Source organism: Pongo pygmaeus, chromosome 5 (assembly GCF_028885625.2).
Source record: "Pongo pygmaeus isolate AG05252 chromosome 5, NHGRI_mPonPyg2-v2.0_pri, whole genome shotgun sequence".
Classification (NCBI taxonomy): Eukaryota; Metazoa; Chordata; class Mammalia; order Primates; family Hominidae; genus Pongo; species Pongo pygmaeus.
This window is the reverse complement of record NC_072378.2, coordinates 29,742,568-29,757,759: the sequence shown is the minus strand read 5'-3', so window position 1 is coordinate 29,757,759 and position 15,192 is coordinate 29,742,568. Positions and strand designations below refer to the sequence as shown.

Genomic DNA, 15,192 nt, shown 5'->3' with positions numbered 1-15,192 from the left:
AGGTGATGGAGAGTGCTTTGTGGTTTCCTGATGTGGTCAGTCAGCTTCTGGGGTGAAGTGACTGCTGGGGAGATTGGATTGAATTAATGAAGAATAAATGAGCTGGGAATGAGGATGAGTAAAGCAAGCATCAGCATCTCCCACCATCAGTCCAGACTGATTGGGGAGGTGGGATAGTTACTGACCCTGTTGCATGGTTCCTCCTAACTTCTTGATCTTGGGGACACAGATGGGTGGTGCTGTTCTTGGTCAGGGCAGCCTCAGCTCCATCCAGATAAAGCAGTGGTGGCAGAGAGAGTTAGGGGAGCACCTGTGAAACAGACCAAGGCAGGGATGGGAGCCCCCTGTGCAGCCAGAGTGGATGCAGAACCTGCCTGAATGCAAGAGAAGAATGAGGGCACCTAGTTGGGTCCTGTTCCCTGCTGCCTGTGTTCACAGGGCAACCAGTAAGGGAGCTGGGGTAAGGAATTCATTCATAAGCTATCTATCTAGAGATGTGTTTATAGACATAATCTTTCATGTTTGTATTCAGGTTTGTTGTCACAGACACATTTATCCATGTGTGTTTTATGTTTAAGTTACTTTGAAATGGCTCAGTCACAAAATCTTAATCTCTTAATTTGTGCTGCCTCTCTACACAGACACACATACACACACACACACACACACACACATTCACACCCATGCTATACAAACATGTCTACCTGTATCTATAAAGAGACATGTTATGTTATTTTTTAAATTCATGTATATTCATGAGGCACAAGTGCAATTTTGCTACATTGCTATATTGGTTGTGGTAAAGTCAGGGCCTTCAGAGCATCCAGCACTGGAGACAAGCACATTGTACCCACCAAGAAACCCCTCTATTATCCACCCACTGCCAACCCCCTTACCCTTCTGGGTCTCCATGGTCCATCATTTCACAATCTGCTTTTATGTATATAAAGAGATATTAACCAAATATGGCAGAGTGGTAACTTGAATTTTACTGCACCATTCTTTCAGCTTCTTTGCACATTTGAAAATTTATACAATTATAAGTTGGAAGAATGAGGGAAAATAGAGAGCAAAGGAGTGCTGAATCGGAATAGGCTAGGGGTTGTGTCCCACTAGGAACCATAATTGATCTTTGCCATTTTGAAAGTGTGTCCCCTGAGCAGCCTTCAGAGAGTCTTGGAGGGAAACCTGTTTTCACAGTAATACCAAGATGCCATCTGCCTGTTTCATGATGTTGACTTTTCTATTAATGCTGCAAATGCCAAGGTCGGTAACACACCCAGCACCTTAGCAGAACCAGGCAGTGGCTCCAAACTGCATTCCCATTTAAGAATGTTTTTGATGGTGCAGTAAAAAATTTATGTTGATTAAAGTTTGATCCTTGAGTGCATGTCTTTAATACTCTTTGTGAGAAAATGGGAAATATGCATAAAACACTTATTGCACAAAGAAGCAGGATGGTAGTCTTGAGAAAGGGCACTTGTGTGACTCAGTTATGAGTTCAACCAGCGGATCTCACTCCCCCATGGAAAGACAGTTGTATTAACTCCTGTTTGGGGGTATCATGAATAAAGCTGCAAGAGTATTTGTGCACAGGATCTTCGTGAAGATAAAGTTTTCCCTCGCTTGAAATAAATGCCTAGGAGGGCAGTTGCTAGTCATAAGTTAAATTGCATGTTCAGTTTGAAGAAAACTGCAATACTCATTTCCAGAGTGGCTGTACCATTTTAAAATACATCCCTACCAGCAATATAAGAGTGATCCAGTTTCTCTGTATCCTTGCCAGCATCTGTTGCTACCTTTATTTTGTATTTCAGCCATTCTCATCATTGTGGTTTTAATTTGTATTTTCCTACTGGATAATGATGTTGAGCGCCTTTTCATCTGCTTATTAGCCCAGTATTTATCCTCTTCACTGAAATGTCTGTTTCATGTCTTGCTCATTGCCTGTTTTGTATTTAGATTTCATTTTTATTGTTGAGTTTTTAAATTTCTTCATATATTCTGAATACAGTCTTTACAGAATATGTTGTCTGCAAATATCTTCTCTCATTCTGTAGCTTGTCTTTTTATGCTCTTCATAGGTCTCTCACAGAGCAACAGTTTTTAGTGTTGATAAGATCCAATTTATTAACTTTTTCTTTTATGGATCATACTTTTGGTGTTATGTCTAAGAACTCTTTGTCCACTCTTAGTTCTGATGACTTTTTCTTAAAAGATTTGTAATTTAAAATTTAAAGTTTATTATTTATTTTAGAAAAATATTCTTGCCTAGGCTGGCCTTGAACTCCTGGGCTCAAGGGATCCTCCCACCTCAGCCTCCTGAGTAGCTAAGAGTACAGACCTGTGATACCACACCTGGCTCAATGTTTGCCATTTTAACTCTGTGCTTTACATGAAAGTTTGTGACTCATTTTGAGTCATTTTTTGTATAAAGCATGAGGTTTTGGCTCAGGTTATTTTTTTCCACTGTGGTTGTCCAGTTGTTCCAGCACCATTTGTTGGGAAAGCTCTCCTTCCTTCATTGAATTGCTTTTGTGCTTTTATAAAAGTCAGTTGAGCAGATTTGTATGTTTTGCTCATTTTTAGTTGAGTTGCTCATCTTCTTACATCGAGTTTAAGAACTTGTCACATATTCTGGATACATGTTCTTCATCACAAATGTAATTTGTGATAAATTGTGAAATATTTTCCCTCAATTTATGGCTTGTCTTCTCATTTTCTCAATAATGTCTTTTGGAGCACTTAAGTTTTAAATTTTAACTAAGCCCAATTTCTCTCTCTCTTTTTTTTCATCTGTAGATCATGTTTTTCGTATTTCATCTAAGAATCTTTTGCCTAACTACCCAATGTCGCAAAAATTTTCTCCTATATTTTCTTTTAGAAATTTTGTAGTTTAATTCATAAATTTTAGCTGTTTAGGTCTCTAATTTGTTTGAGCTTATATTTTATATGGCGATAAGTGTCACATCATATTACCTATGCAACTTCATTGAAGATCAATTGACAAAAAAAGTAAGAATGTCTTTCTAGATTCTCACTTCTGTTCATTGATCTCTGTGTCTCTCACTTTCACGCTGTCTGGATTATTGTAGTTTTATATGATATTCCATTTTTTTTTTCAAATTTGTGTTTGCTCTTCTGCATCCTCTGCATTTTCACATACGTTTTTTAGGATTAAATTGTCAATTTTCTATAAAATGCCTATTGGGGTTTTGATAGAGATTGTGCTGAACCTATAGATCTATTGGGGGAGAATTGCCATCTTAACAATATTATTGAGCTTTCCAACTGCATCTGTCCATGAATTTAGACCTTTAATTTCTCTCAGTAACGTTTTGTAGTTTTCAGCGAACAAACACTGCTCTCTTCCTAAATTTATTCCTATTTCTCTCTTTTTTTAACTACTTTGATAGGAAAGTTTAGATTTTAATTACTTGTATACAGAAATATGTTAATAATTTTTAATTTGATTTTATATCCTATGGGAGCTTCTGGATTCATTTGTTAGTGCTAGCAGGCTTTTATCTGCTTGTGAATTCTACAGACAAGGTCATGTTATCTGTGAATAGAGATATCTGTTTTCCTTTTCATCTGGATGCCTTTAACTTTTAATTTTTTGCCTTATTGCACCAGCTGCAATCTCCAGTACAATGTTAAATAGAAGTGTTGGGATTGGACATCCTTGCATTGATCTCCGTCTTAGGAGAAAAGCATTCAGTCTTTCTTCATTAAGCATGATTTTAGCTGTGGGTTTTTTATAGATGCCCTTTATCAGGGTGAGGAAGGTCCCCTCCATTCCTATTTTGTTGAAACTTATGAACAGGAGTGGTGTTAACATTTTTGTCAACTGTTTCTTCTGCATCTTTTGAGATAATTATGTCTTTTATTCCATTAATACAGTGCATTCCATTAATTGATTTCTGCTTGTTAATCCAACCTTATATTCCTGGGATGAATCCCATTGGTCATGGAGTGTAAGCCTTTTTTATGCGGATTTCTATTGTATGCCAATGTTTGTTAAGGATGTTTTCATTTATGTTTATTGGTGACACTGGTCTATGGTATTCTTTTCTTGTGAGTCTTGCTCTTACTTTGATATTAGGGTAATGTCAGTTATGTAAATGAGCTAGAAAGTCTTCCCTCCTCTCTTCTTGTCTGAAAGAGCTGTTGAAATATTTGATAGAATTCACCAGTGAAGATATCTAGGTTTTAGCATTTCTTTGTGAGAAGGTTTTAAAATTACTGACTTAGTGTACAGTTCTTTTCTGATTTTCTATTTATTTTTGAGTCAGTTTCAGCAATTTATATCTTTGTATAAATCTGTCCATTTTATCTAAGTGGTCTAACTGATTGGCTTCAGGTTTTTCAGAGTATTAACTTATAATGCTTTTTAACTTCTAAAGGGTCATTAGTGATACTCTCTCTCGTGTTCACAATTCTGGTAATTTATCTCATTTCTCATAATGTCTGTTTTGACTGTTGGTCAAGAAAACAGACAGAGGCAGCTCTGTGACAGATTCTCTAGTGGGAAGGCTTTGATCATTCACAGCTGGCAAGCCAGACTGATGCCAGCAACGCCAAAGGAGCTGCCAATGGATCTTGACAGGAACGTCACTGACTCTGGATTGGGCTATGTTCAACCAGGGGTAGATGTCAATGTTTCAAGGGCTATACAAAAACCAGAAAAATGGAGATTGCGCCAATTTGGACTGTTGAGTCACGTTTCTTTACACAAGAAAACACACTTTACAGCCTCAAATGGCCAACAATGCGCAGGGAAATGTCCTATTCAGGGGACACTTTGATAGAATATTGAAATGGCTGGCCAGGCACGGTGACTCATGCCTGTAATCCCAGCACTTTGGGTGGCCGAGGCGGGTGGATGACCTGAGATTAGGAGTTCGAGAGTATCCTGGCCAATGTGGTGAAACCCTGTCTCTACTGAAAATACAAAAATTAGCTGTGTGTGGTGGTGGGCGCCTGTATTCCCAGCTACTCAGGAGGCTGAGACAGTAGAATTGCTTGAACCTGGGAGGCAGAGGTTGCAGTGAGCCGAGATCATGCTACCGCACTCCAGCCTGGGTGACAGAGTGAGACTCCATCTCAAAAAAAAAAAAAAAAAAAAAAAAAAAAAAAAAGAAATGGTCAGTTGAAGGTCAATTGAAACATTGGTTGTCTAATTGTCTAAAAACTGCCAATATAATTGTTGGGCAATATAAACATGAAGGACTGGCTTTTATATCTTCATGAATGTGCTCACTGTCAACATGGGTGGGGCTGCGAAACTGACTCCGCTAGGTAGCTTCCTCTGTTTCTTGATGGATCAGGGTGATGCTGTTATAACTGTACATACAATTCTTCTTAGGGAGAGGATGCTGGAATAATGACTACACTTCATTTCTTATTTCTTTTTTTACACAGGGTGCAGTGGTACCAGGAATAGGGATGCAAATCAAACTGCTAGAAACAGGAATTATCCCTAAGGAAAAAACCATAACTATATTTTTATACCTTTATGTCAGAATTCCCAAGCAAATCAAGGATTGTGCTGTGCCTTCATTTCATCTGGCAACGTTGGGATTAACTGTAAGTGGAGCTACATAGACTGATGGTCAGATAGCATGCACTAGTTCCTAACGATGTAACCTACTGTCTATGATCAAGAGTAGATTAAGAGAAGACATGCTAGAATACTATTGCTGCATGCAATCTAGGCCAGCACAGCAGCCAAACCTAATGTCACTTCTAGAACTGGAAAAGACTGATATAAAAGGACAGAAGGAGGAATAGTGGCTGAGGGTAAGTGAATAAATCAAAGGGTTATGTAATGAGGAAAATTCAATATTAGCCTATTTCCTGAAAAGTGGTGTGAGCAAGAGAAGATATTGTCTCTTAGGTCAACTATACTGGATGCCTAAAAGGGTGAAGCCATACGTCCCCAAGACCATTCTTGTTTTTGGAATCTGTTAAGATTGAGTGGTGTCTGCAAAGCTGTGTGATGTCATTCTGGGAGGCATATTCATACAAGAGGATGATAAACTGGCCTAATTTTGAATGACTGAATGAGACTCTGATAATATGCCAATACCTCTTTACTGTTATCATCGTTTTTCCTATAAAAGATATGTGGTCAAAGAAAAGCGGGTTATCTGAAGTATAACAAAAATATTTAGTCCCAGAGTGCAGGGCGGGCCCTCAGTCACTCTCTGGTATAGGATTTGGAAACCCAGGAGGACTCTTCTGCCTCAGGACAAGAGGGAGAGGGATATTTTAGCGTTGGTCCCATTTTCCTCCCCTTCTTTTGGAAGACGGCTCAGGGATATCTGCAAGAGATCAGGGAGGCGCCACGTGGCCTCTGGTACCTGCGCACTGCAGCGACTCCTTCCCATTCTTAAGGTCTTTGCTGAGCCACTCCGCCCACCTTCCCTGCAGGTAGGTTTTGAGCAGCTCTGCGTGTTCCTCCTCCAAAACATCTGAGCCGCCTTGTCCGCTGCGGTCCAAGAGCGCAGTTCCTGGTTTAGGACGAGGTAACTGGCGCCGTCGTAGGGTATGTTCATCCCCGCGGAAGAGGCTCCAGTCCGGGTCCAGGTCGCAGCTGTGTATCCACTGGAGGTGGGAGACCCTGTCCCCACGCCCGCGGTCAGCCTCAGCCACTTAGCTCCGCCTCTGCCCTGACCAACCCCCGGGGATTTGGGCCTGAACTGAAAATGGAATAGGGTATAGGCGCCTGAGACTCTTGTGTCGAGGGCCTCCACGAGTCCCGCAGCCTCTGGGTGGGTCTCCGGTTGTGCTACAGTGGGTAGCACAATCTTGGTAACCCCTGAACGGTCACGAATCTAATTTGTAAAAGAGGTGATTTTTGGCCCCTTTATATATAAATATGTCTAAACGCATTGCAATGAGACTCACAAAGTTAAGTTTTACTTTCCCAGACTGTGTATCTGTGACTCTGGTCTGTTGTATTTTTACATTATCTTCATTTCATAGCTCTGGGTTTGTGTGTGCGAGTCCAGGACATCTCAATACAAAGCACAATGTGTTACTGTATATTGCAACCAGGAGCCTGTACAGAATTTAATCACCTCAAAATTGCAAGTGCTCAATGCAACCAAAGTGCCCTTCCCCTGTGCTCATGCACTCCCTTTATTATTTTTTTATTTTTTATTTATTTATAGACAGGGCGTCACTCTGTTACCCTGGCTGGAGTGCAGTGGCACGCTCATGACTCACTGAAGCCTCGACCTCCTTGGCTCATGCAATCAATGCTCCTCCTTTAGCCTCCCAAGTAGCTGGCACCACAGGATTGTGCCACTACTCCTGCCTAATTTTTCTAAAATTAGTATTTGTAGAGATGAGGTCTCCCTAAGTTCCTCTGACTGGTCTTGAACTCCTGGGCTCAAGCAATCCTCCTGCCTCAGCCTCCCAAAATGCTGATTACAGGCATGAGCCATAATGGCCGGCCCATGTACCTGCCTATTATTATGAATTATTCACATCTAAGCTATGTGTATATTTTATTGAGACATTTGGTATTCTTTTTTAACCTTTTTTTTTTTTTTTGAGACAGAGTCTCGCTCTGTCATCCAGGCTGGAGTGCAGTGGTGCAATCTCGCTCACTGCAAGCTCCGCCCTCCAGGTTCATGCCATTCTCCTGCCTCAGCCTCCCAAGTAGCTGGGACTACAGGTGACCACCACCACGCCCGGCTAATTTTTTTGTATTTTTTTAGTAGAGATGGGGTTTCACCGTGTTAGCCAGGATGGTCTCGATCTCCTGATCTTGTGATCCACGCGCCTTGGCCTCCCAAAGTTCTGGGATTACAGGCGTGAGCCACCATGCCCGGCCTTTTTTAACCTTTTTATCTTAGAGAGGCAATTAGGTTTTAGACAGCCCCACAGAATGCATTAAAGACCAAGGTGCAAGTAACACTGTGCCAGGCTCTGTGGATAAATGCATTAAAAATGTATAAAACACTGTGTTTAAGCCTGAGAATTCCATCGCTTTAGAATTCTTTCTCTCTGTTCCTTTACCTCACCTCCTGCTTCTCCAGCCCTTCTCTCTGTTCCTGTCATCCTTCAGGCCCTCCTCTCTCCTTAGTCTCTATTACTCTGTCACTACTGAATTGTGGCCCTAGGTCTGTCCCCTCACCTGCTGCCCATGACTGTTCTCCCCACAAAGGTCAGCAATCCTGCTAATGTGAGTCAGATTGTGTCATTTCTTCACTTAAAACCCTCCAATGGCTCCATCTCACTCTCAAGAAGCCTCTAGAATGGAAGGCACAAGCACAGGGGCTTTGGGTTGTTTTGATCAAAGTTGTGTCTGCAGCATATAAAAGGATATCTGCCACATAGTAGGCACTAAGTTAATTTTTGTTGAATGAATGAATGAAATATAATTGTGTCCAAAACTGTATTACACAAAAATCATGAAATGGAAAATGCAAAGCTAGTTAGGAAATATTTGGTTTTATGCAGCCACTATGCATATCAGTTCATAAATTCATTCCAGTGGAGAAAATGTCATATACTTATCCATTGAATCTATTTATTAATTTCCTATTAGTACATAACCAATTACCACAAACTTAGTGGCTTAAAACAGCGCCCATTTATTTGTCTATATTTCCTTCATCAGAAATCCAGGCCTAGTGTGAAAGACTCTTTGCTCAGAGTTTTGCAAATCTGTATCCTCATCTTAAGATTGGGGTTCTCCCCCAAGCTTATGTAGAGCTCGTTGGCAGAATTCAGTTTCTGGCAATTGTAGGATTAAGATCCCTGTTTCCTTTGAGCTATCAGAGTAGACAGTGGGGAAGGCTTCTAATTCCTATTGGCCACCAATATTCTTTCCCCATGATCCCACCATTTTCAAAGCCCACAGTGGAGGAAGCCCCTCACACTGAATCCTTCTCACACTGTGAGTCTCTATTCTCAGGAAGAACCCAGTCCTTTTCAGAGCTTAACTCATTCGGACAGTCCAAGCAGGATAATCCTCATCTTAAAGTCAACTGACTGGGGACTTTAAATATATCTGCAAAACCCCTTCACAGCAGCACCTGAGTTAGTGTCAACTGAGTAACTGGGGTAACCTGAGTAACCAAGGGTGGTTATTGGGGTGTCATCATAGAATCAGCCTAGCATAGCCTGGATCTTCCTTTTGTGTTTAAATAGAACATACAAGTTGAAGATAAAAAAATAGATCATTGTTAATGATAATAAAATATATCTTATATAACCATGGAAATTTTTCTTAAATATTAAAAGGAAATGACATGTTTAATATCTTATAATGAATTTAGAGCAAATGAGAAAGTTCAATGATTCATCCTCTCTTGTGAAGCTGTATTAGTTATCTACTGCTGCATAACAGTCACCTACAACTTAGCAGCTCAAACCAACAAATATTTATCATCTCCCACAGTTTTCAATGGTCAGGAATCCAGGAGAGGTTTCTCTGAATGCTTCTGGCTCAGGGCCTCTCACAACGTTACAGTCTAGTTGTCATCCAGGGCTGAATCATCTGAGGGCTCAAATGGGGCCGGGGATTCACAAGACACAAGAATCTCTCACGTGGCTGTTGGAAGAGGCATTAGCTTCTTATTGTCTGGTCCCAGGAGGACTCACTTCCTAGTCACATGGACCTTTCCACAGGCCTCCTTATAACACAACAGCCAGCTTCCCCCAGGGCTCATGATTCCAGAGAAAGAAAGAACCAAAGTAGAAACTTCAGTGGGTCTTATGTTCTACACCCAGAATCACAAACTATTATGTCAGCATTACTCTATCAGTTAGAAGTGAGTCATTAAGTCCAGGCCACACGAACAGGGAGGGAATGAAGCTGCACTTCTGGAAAGGAGGAGTATCAAAGAATTTATAACCATGTTAAAAGCAAAATTAACATTATTGTTTCAGGATTTTGTAAATCAAATACTTCTTGTATCTGACTATTTTTTTAATACTTTAAAATTCTCTTCTGTAAAGTTGATTAAATATTTGAGACAGAGAAAGAAGATACAACAATATCTCAGTTTTTTTTTGCAAATGCCTTTAACATTAATGTTCTCTTTGATAAGTTGCAACAAAGTTGAGAAAATACAGTAGCTAAATCAAAGTGTCCCAAGACTTTGGTGCCATACAATAATGGCTTTACAATCATAACTATGTTTGTTTTTCTTCAGAGGTTTCTAATTCAGTTTAAGAATGCCCAATATGCCAATTTTCTTACTCACGCATCTACAAAAATATTTGCCTAATCTGGGTGCTTTGCAGTTAGAAAAATGTGAATCTCACACCTCTGTCTATACACTAGCTTAGCATCATGACAATAATTTGTTTGGCTAGGGTAGGCAGAAATTGTTTACTCCAATCTGGGAACAAGATTTTTCAATAACTGGCTATTCAGTGGGCATCCTATGAAAGTTTAACATCTTTCACTGTGTTTTTTATTAGATGTGGAAAAAGTGATTTGGACTCCAGTATGATTCTGAAAAACACTGTTCTTTTGTGCTGCTAACATTGCTGTAAAAGCAGCTCTTTCATGTTTTCCATTCTTATTGCTATTTCATAACTAGTTATTCCTTTATGTCTTTTCATTTAATTTATTTTGCTCAACAATGTTTTTTTTTTACTCTGTAAAAGTTTAATCCACTTGTATGTGTGGTAAAATGTGAGCAACATATCAAATTCTCAAATTCTTTGCAAGATACAATTGCCTTGCACATCAGATTGAACATTGTATGCCAGACAATGTAGAGAGTTGCCAATTGGCCCAGGATCAAATGACCTCTTTCCAGCCAAGGCTATTTTTCATGAGATCCTGGTCCTCTCTGTCACATGACTCTTTAAAATTGGCTGTGGCTTTGTTTTAACGTGTGTAGTTATTGCTAAGGATCCTTGAGATGAACTTTGGTATTTTCTTTTCTCTTTCTTTTCCAAATAATCAGTCAGGAACGGCACACAAGGTACATTTTGAAAAATGACACTTTAAAGATTTGTGGGCCAGGAATGGTGGCTCATGTCTATAATCCCAGCACTTTGGAAGGCCGAAGTTGGCAGATCACCTGAGGTCAGGAGTTCAAGACCAACCTGGACAACATGGTGAAACCCCATCTCTACTAAAAATACAAAAACCACCTGGGTGTCATGGTGGATGCCTGTAATTCCAGCTACTCAGGAGGCTGAGGTAGGAGAATTGCTTGAACCTTGGAGGCAGAGGTTGCAGTGAGCTGAGATCACGCCACTGCACTCCAGCCTGGGCAACAAGAGGGAGACTCCATCTCGAAAATAAATAAATAAATAAATAAATAAATAAAGATTTATGATCAAGTAACTTAACTACCTGGACATCCCCTCCTGGCATAAAAAACAAAACCTATGAAGCCACCCTCGGCTGTTGTCCAATTCTATTCCCCAAAAGGAACTTCTATCTTGAGTCTTGTATTTACTATTCCTGTTCATTTTCTCTAAAGATTTTTACAATAAGTATATATATATATATATATATATATATATATATATCCAAATCACAGTTTGACCCGTTTTTTTTTAACTTCCCCGCACAGAGAACTCACACAATGTGTATTCTTCTGTGATGCATGTTATGTGTAGGAGAGTTATCTCTGATGTGGGAGGTTGCTGTTCATTCACTGTTGCTGCTAAAGTTTTACTTTTTATTATTATATGACAATTTTGTTAATTTCCTTTTATGTATATGTGATTGTTTCCAGTTTTTGCCATAAACATTGGTGTACACATCTCCTGGACACATAGCCAAGAATGTCCCCAGAGTGTATGGTCAGGAGGCAGATGGTGGGATTATATGAAGTATGGACATTAATCATAGTAGATAAGGCTAATTTGGTTTCTCAAGTGCTTGTACCAAGAATGGGAAAGAGCTCATGTTGCTCATGTGTTCTGAAAACATTCAGTTGAAGGCAGAAATTAAATGTTAAAAGCCACTGTCTTGGCTACAGAATCACCCTAGGCATTTTTTCATATTCCATTAACAACTTCCTTTTCTTTACTTTTATATTATAAATTATGGCATTATACTTTTAGCATAAAGTTCAAATAATGCTTTCTTTTAGCCTAAACACTTGGAGTTTATGAAAAAAATGGAGGGAGGAAAAAAGCTCTGAGGGAAGAAAGGAGGAAAGAACGAAGGAAGGACAGAGAAAGACAAAATTTAAAAATGTTCAAAAAAGAATAGGAGGAAAGGGTTGGAAAGAGCAAGTATGGCTAATGTTATTAAAATGCAAGGGATTAAAAGATATGTAGATAATATCCATGGAATAATGGAAACTTAAGAAAGCCTTAATAGTTATCAAGTGCTGTGTCACAAACTACCTCAAAATTTAGTAGCTTAGTAGAACAAATATCTATTAACTCAAAGGGACACTACAAACACAAGTAAAATAGATTCTGTGGGGGTGGCAGAAGTTGAATAAAGAGAAGGATTTTACAGGTTGGAATAAGTAACAGTTATTGGTGTGCAGATGGAAATAACTTTTAGTCCAAGTCCTTCAAGGAGCAGATGCCAAGATGAGCTTAAAGTCTGTGACATCTTATGAGGGGACACACCTGTAAGGGAATATGGGAAGCGAGCCAGAAATCCCTGGAAAAGGCGGCAGACCATGATGCAAGTGTGACCCCAAGTGCTGGACAGAAGGAGAGAAAGTTTGTTCGACACATCCTGGAACACAGGCAATCTAAGGAGAGTTGAACAAGGCGGTGGAGGAGTCTTCCAACTACAGTTGGCCATCAGAGGAGTCCCCTGTCTCCCAGGAATGGCTTGCCTTAATGTGCCTGCTGTGACCAGTCCCTGGCTGGGAACAGCCCCTGGGAAGCAGGGCTTTGCACCAATCCTGCAGAGGATGTCAGAGCACAGGAGCACAGCCTTGGGACATTACCTATGAGTGTCACTCAATCCTTCCTTCCTGAGGGTTCTGGGCTCTTGAATATGAAACCCTCTCAGGCTGGGTTGCTGGATGATTCTGCTCACACTTACAACAGGACAAGGGGAACCATAAGGTCTCCAAATGGATCTCTTATTTCCACACACACTTCTCCTGCCCTCCTTGTGTGATAGCAGCCCTGCCTCCTCCTCTTCTCACCTGCTTGTGTCTGGACACATACTCTTCAAACATCCCTTGGGGCAACCATAATGTGTAGTTCCATGGACTCTCATTTGTCTCCTTGCCAGGGTGCCCCCTTTGGGAAACCAGGACCTCTTCCCCTACAGAGCCCAGATATTGGAGATGAGAAGTGCAAAATCACCCTGAGGGTGAATATAAGGGATTAGATATGGAGCCACCCCTGCTTCGACTTCTTGGTTTTTGGACCCACGTATTCTTCCTTCTGTAAACACAGCACTATAGAGACATCTTTAATTCAATACATGCACCACATCCTGAAAGACGGCAGCCATTCCTCAGAGGGTTTCATACAAGCTGGCACTAAGTTGTGTCTGTAGAAACCTGTCCATGACTGTGTGGCTGGCAGCCCCTGGGAGGTGCAGGTGGTGATATAACCAGGGGATGCCATGGTCATGGCCCACGCTTCATCCCCTTCCCTCTGAGGTATGTCCCGCGGGCAGATAATGTACTGAAATTCTGAGCCAGTGGTTCAGGAATGCCAATAGTGATACTGGCTGAGGGTCTGAGAGCAGAGAGGAAAACCATACCACATCGAATAGGTGTCTAACCCTGTGAGGATGAACCTCCGCCTCGCGGGCCGCCTCCCACTTGAGCTGACTGATCTGAGCCGCTGTGTCTGCGGCTGTCAAGGAGCACAGGTCCTCGTTTAGGGCGATGTAATCCTTGCCGTCGTAGGCGAGCTGCTGATACCCGCGGACTAGGCGCCCGTCTGACCCCATTTCGCAGCCAGACATCCTCTAGATGGTGTGAGACCCTGGCCCTGCGCCCGCGGTCAGCCCCGCCCACCGAGCCCCGCCCCTGCCCGGACCAACCTGTGGGGATTTTGGTCTAAACTGAAAATGAAACCGGGTAACGGCGTCTGGGCCTCTCCCGGGTCAAGGGTCTCCGGGTCCCGCTGCCCCGGCGTGGATCTCGGACCCGGAGACTCGGGGAGACCCGGGCGTTCCGTGGGGGATGTGGAACGGTAGTGACCTGCGCCCCGGGCCAGTGCCACCCACAGGCCTCGCTCTGGTTGTAGTAGCCGCTCAGGGTCCGCAGGTTCACTCGGTAAAGCTGTGAGTTGGCCTTGGCGGTCCCTGTCTCTTCCTCCCAATATTCCGGCCTCTCCTGCTCCATCCACGGCGCTCGCGGCTCCATCCTGGGACTCGTGGCGTCGCTGTCGAACCGCACGCACTGGGTGTCGTCCACGTAGCCCACGGAGATGAAGCGGGGATCCCCGCGGCCGGGCCGGGACATGGTGGTGTGGAAATACCTCAAGGAGTGGAAGCCTGGGGGCTAGGAGGGGGCTGAGACCCTCCGGACCCTCCTCCCGGCACCGCAACCGGGTTCCTGCGCCCCCGCCGGGCGGGCCTCTGGCTACTCCCCACAGAGGCCGTTTCCCTCCCAACCCCGCACTCACCCGCCCGGGTCTGGGTCAGGGCCAGGGCCCCCGAGAGCAGCAGAAGGAGGGTTCGGGGCGCCATGACCCCATCCTCGGCGACTGGGGAGAATCGGGGTCCCGGTGGGTGCGTGGGAACTTTAGAACCGGGACCGCGGCTACATTGATTGGCTTCTCTAGAAACCCGACTCTCAATGGGAGTGAGAACTGGGGCCGCCCGGTGAGTATCCAGGAAGAAGGACCTGACGCAGGTTGGGAGAGGGCGAAGAGAAACCCTGCGGAGATGGGGAATCTCCAACGCTGCACCTCCCCAATCCATACACCGCCTTTGGGGCCTGAGATCCTCAGAGCCATGCCTGGGGCCCTGGGACTTCGCCCTGACCCTGCTACTCCTGTGCCAAGCGCTCTGTCTCAATGTTTCCCTGAGTCTTGGCCCAGGAGCTGTCTGAGAAACCAGGGAGAAACTCTCGGCAAGGGCCCTGTCCCTCTCTCTTCACTTTGCATCACAGAATCCCCGTCCCAGAACTGGACTCCCTGCCTCCTACTCCTTACCTGTCCCCTTGGACTATTCTAGAAGAAAAATCACCCCAGGGAGCTTGGTGCCAGAGAGTGAGCTCACCCTGGGAATGGAGGTGTAGAGACAGCTCTTTTTTCTTGTTGTTG

General features: G+C 42.8%; 1 protein-coding gene across 1 annotated transcript; it reads right to left on the bottom strand.

Annotated features, from left to right (window-relative positions):
- Window positions 1-9,224: 9,224 nt before the first annotated feature.
- On the bottom strand, window positions 9,225-14,950 carry LOC129039303 (saoe class I histocompatibility antigen, A alpha chain-like). Its single transcript, XM_054492975.2, has 3 exons — window positions 14,551-14,950; window positions 14,150-14,419; window positions 9,225-9,843 (listed from the first exon to the last, which is right to left on the bottom strand). Coding segments are annotated over exons 1-3 (570 nt in total). The 5' UTR covers window positions 14,849-14,950; the 3' UTR covers window positions 9,225-9,841.
- Between the last annotated feature and the right edge of the window lie 242 nt (window positions 14,951-15,192).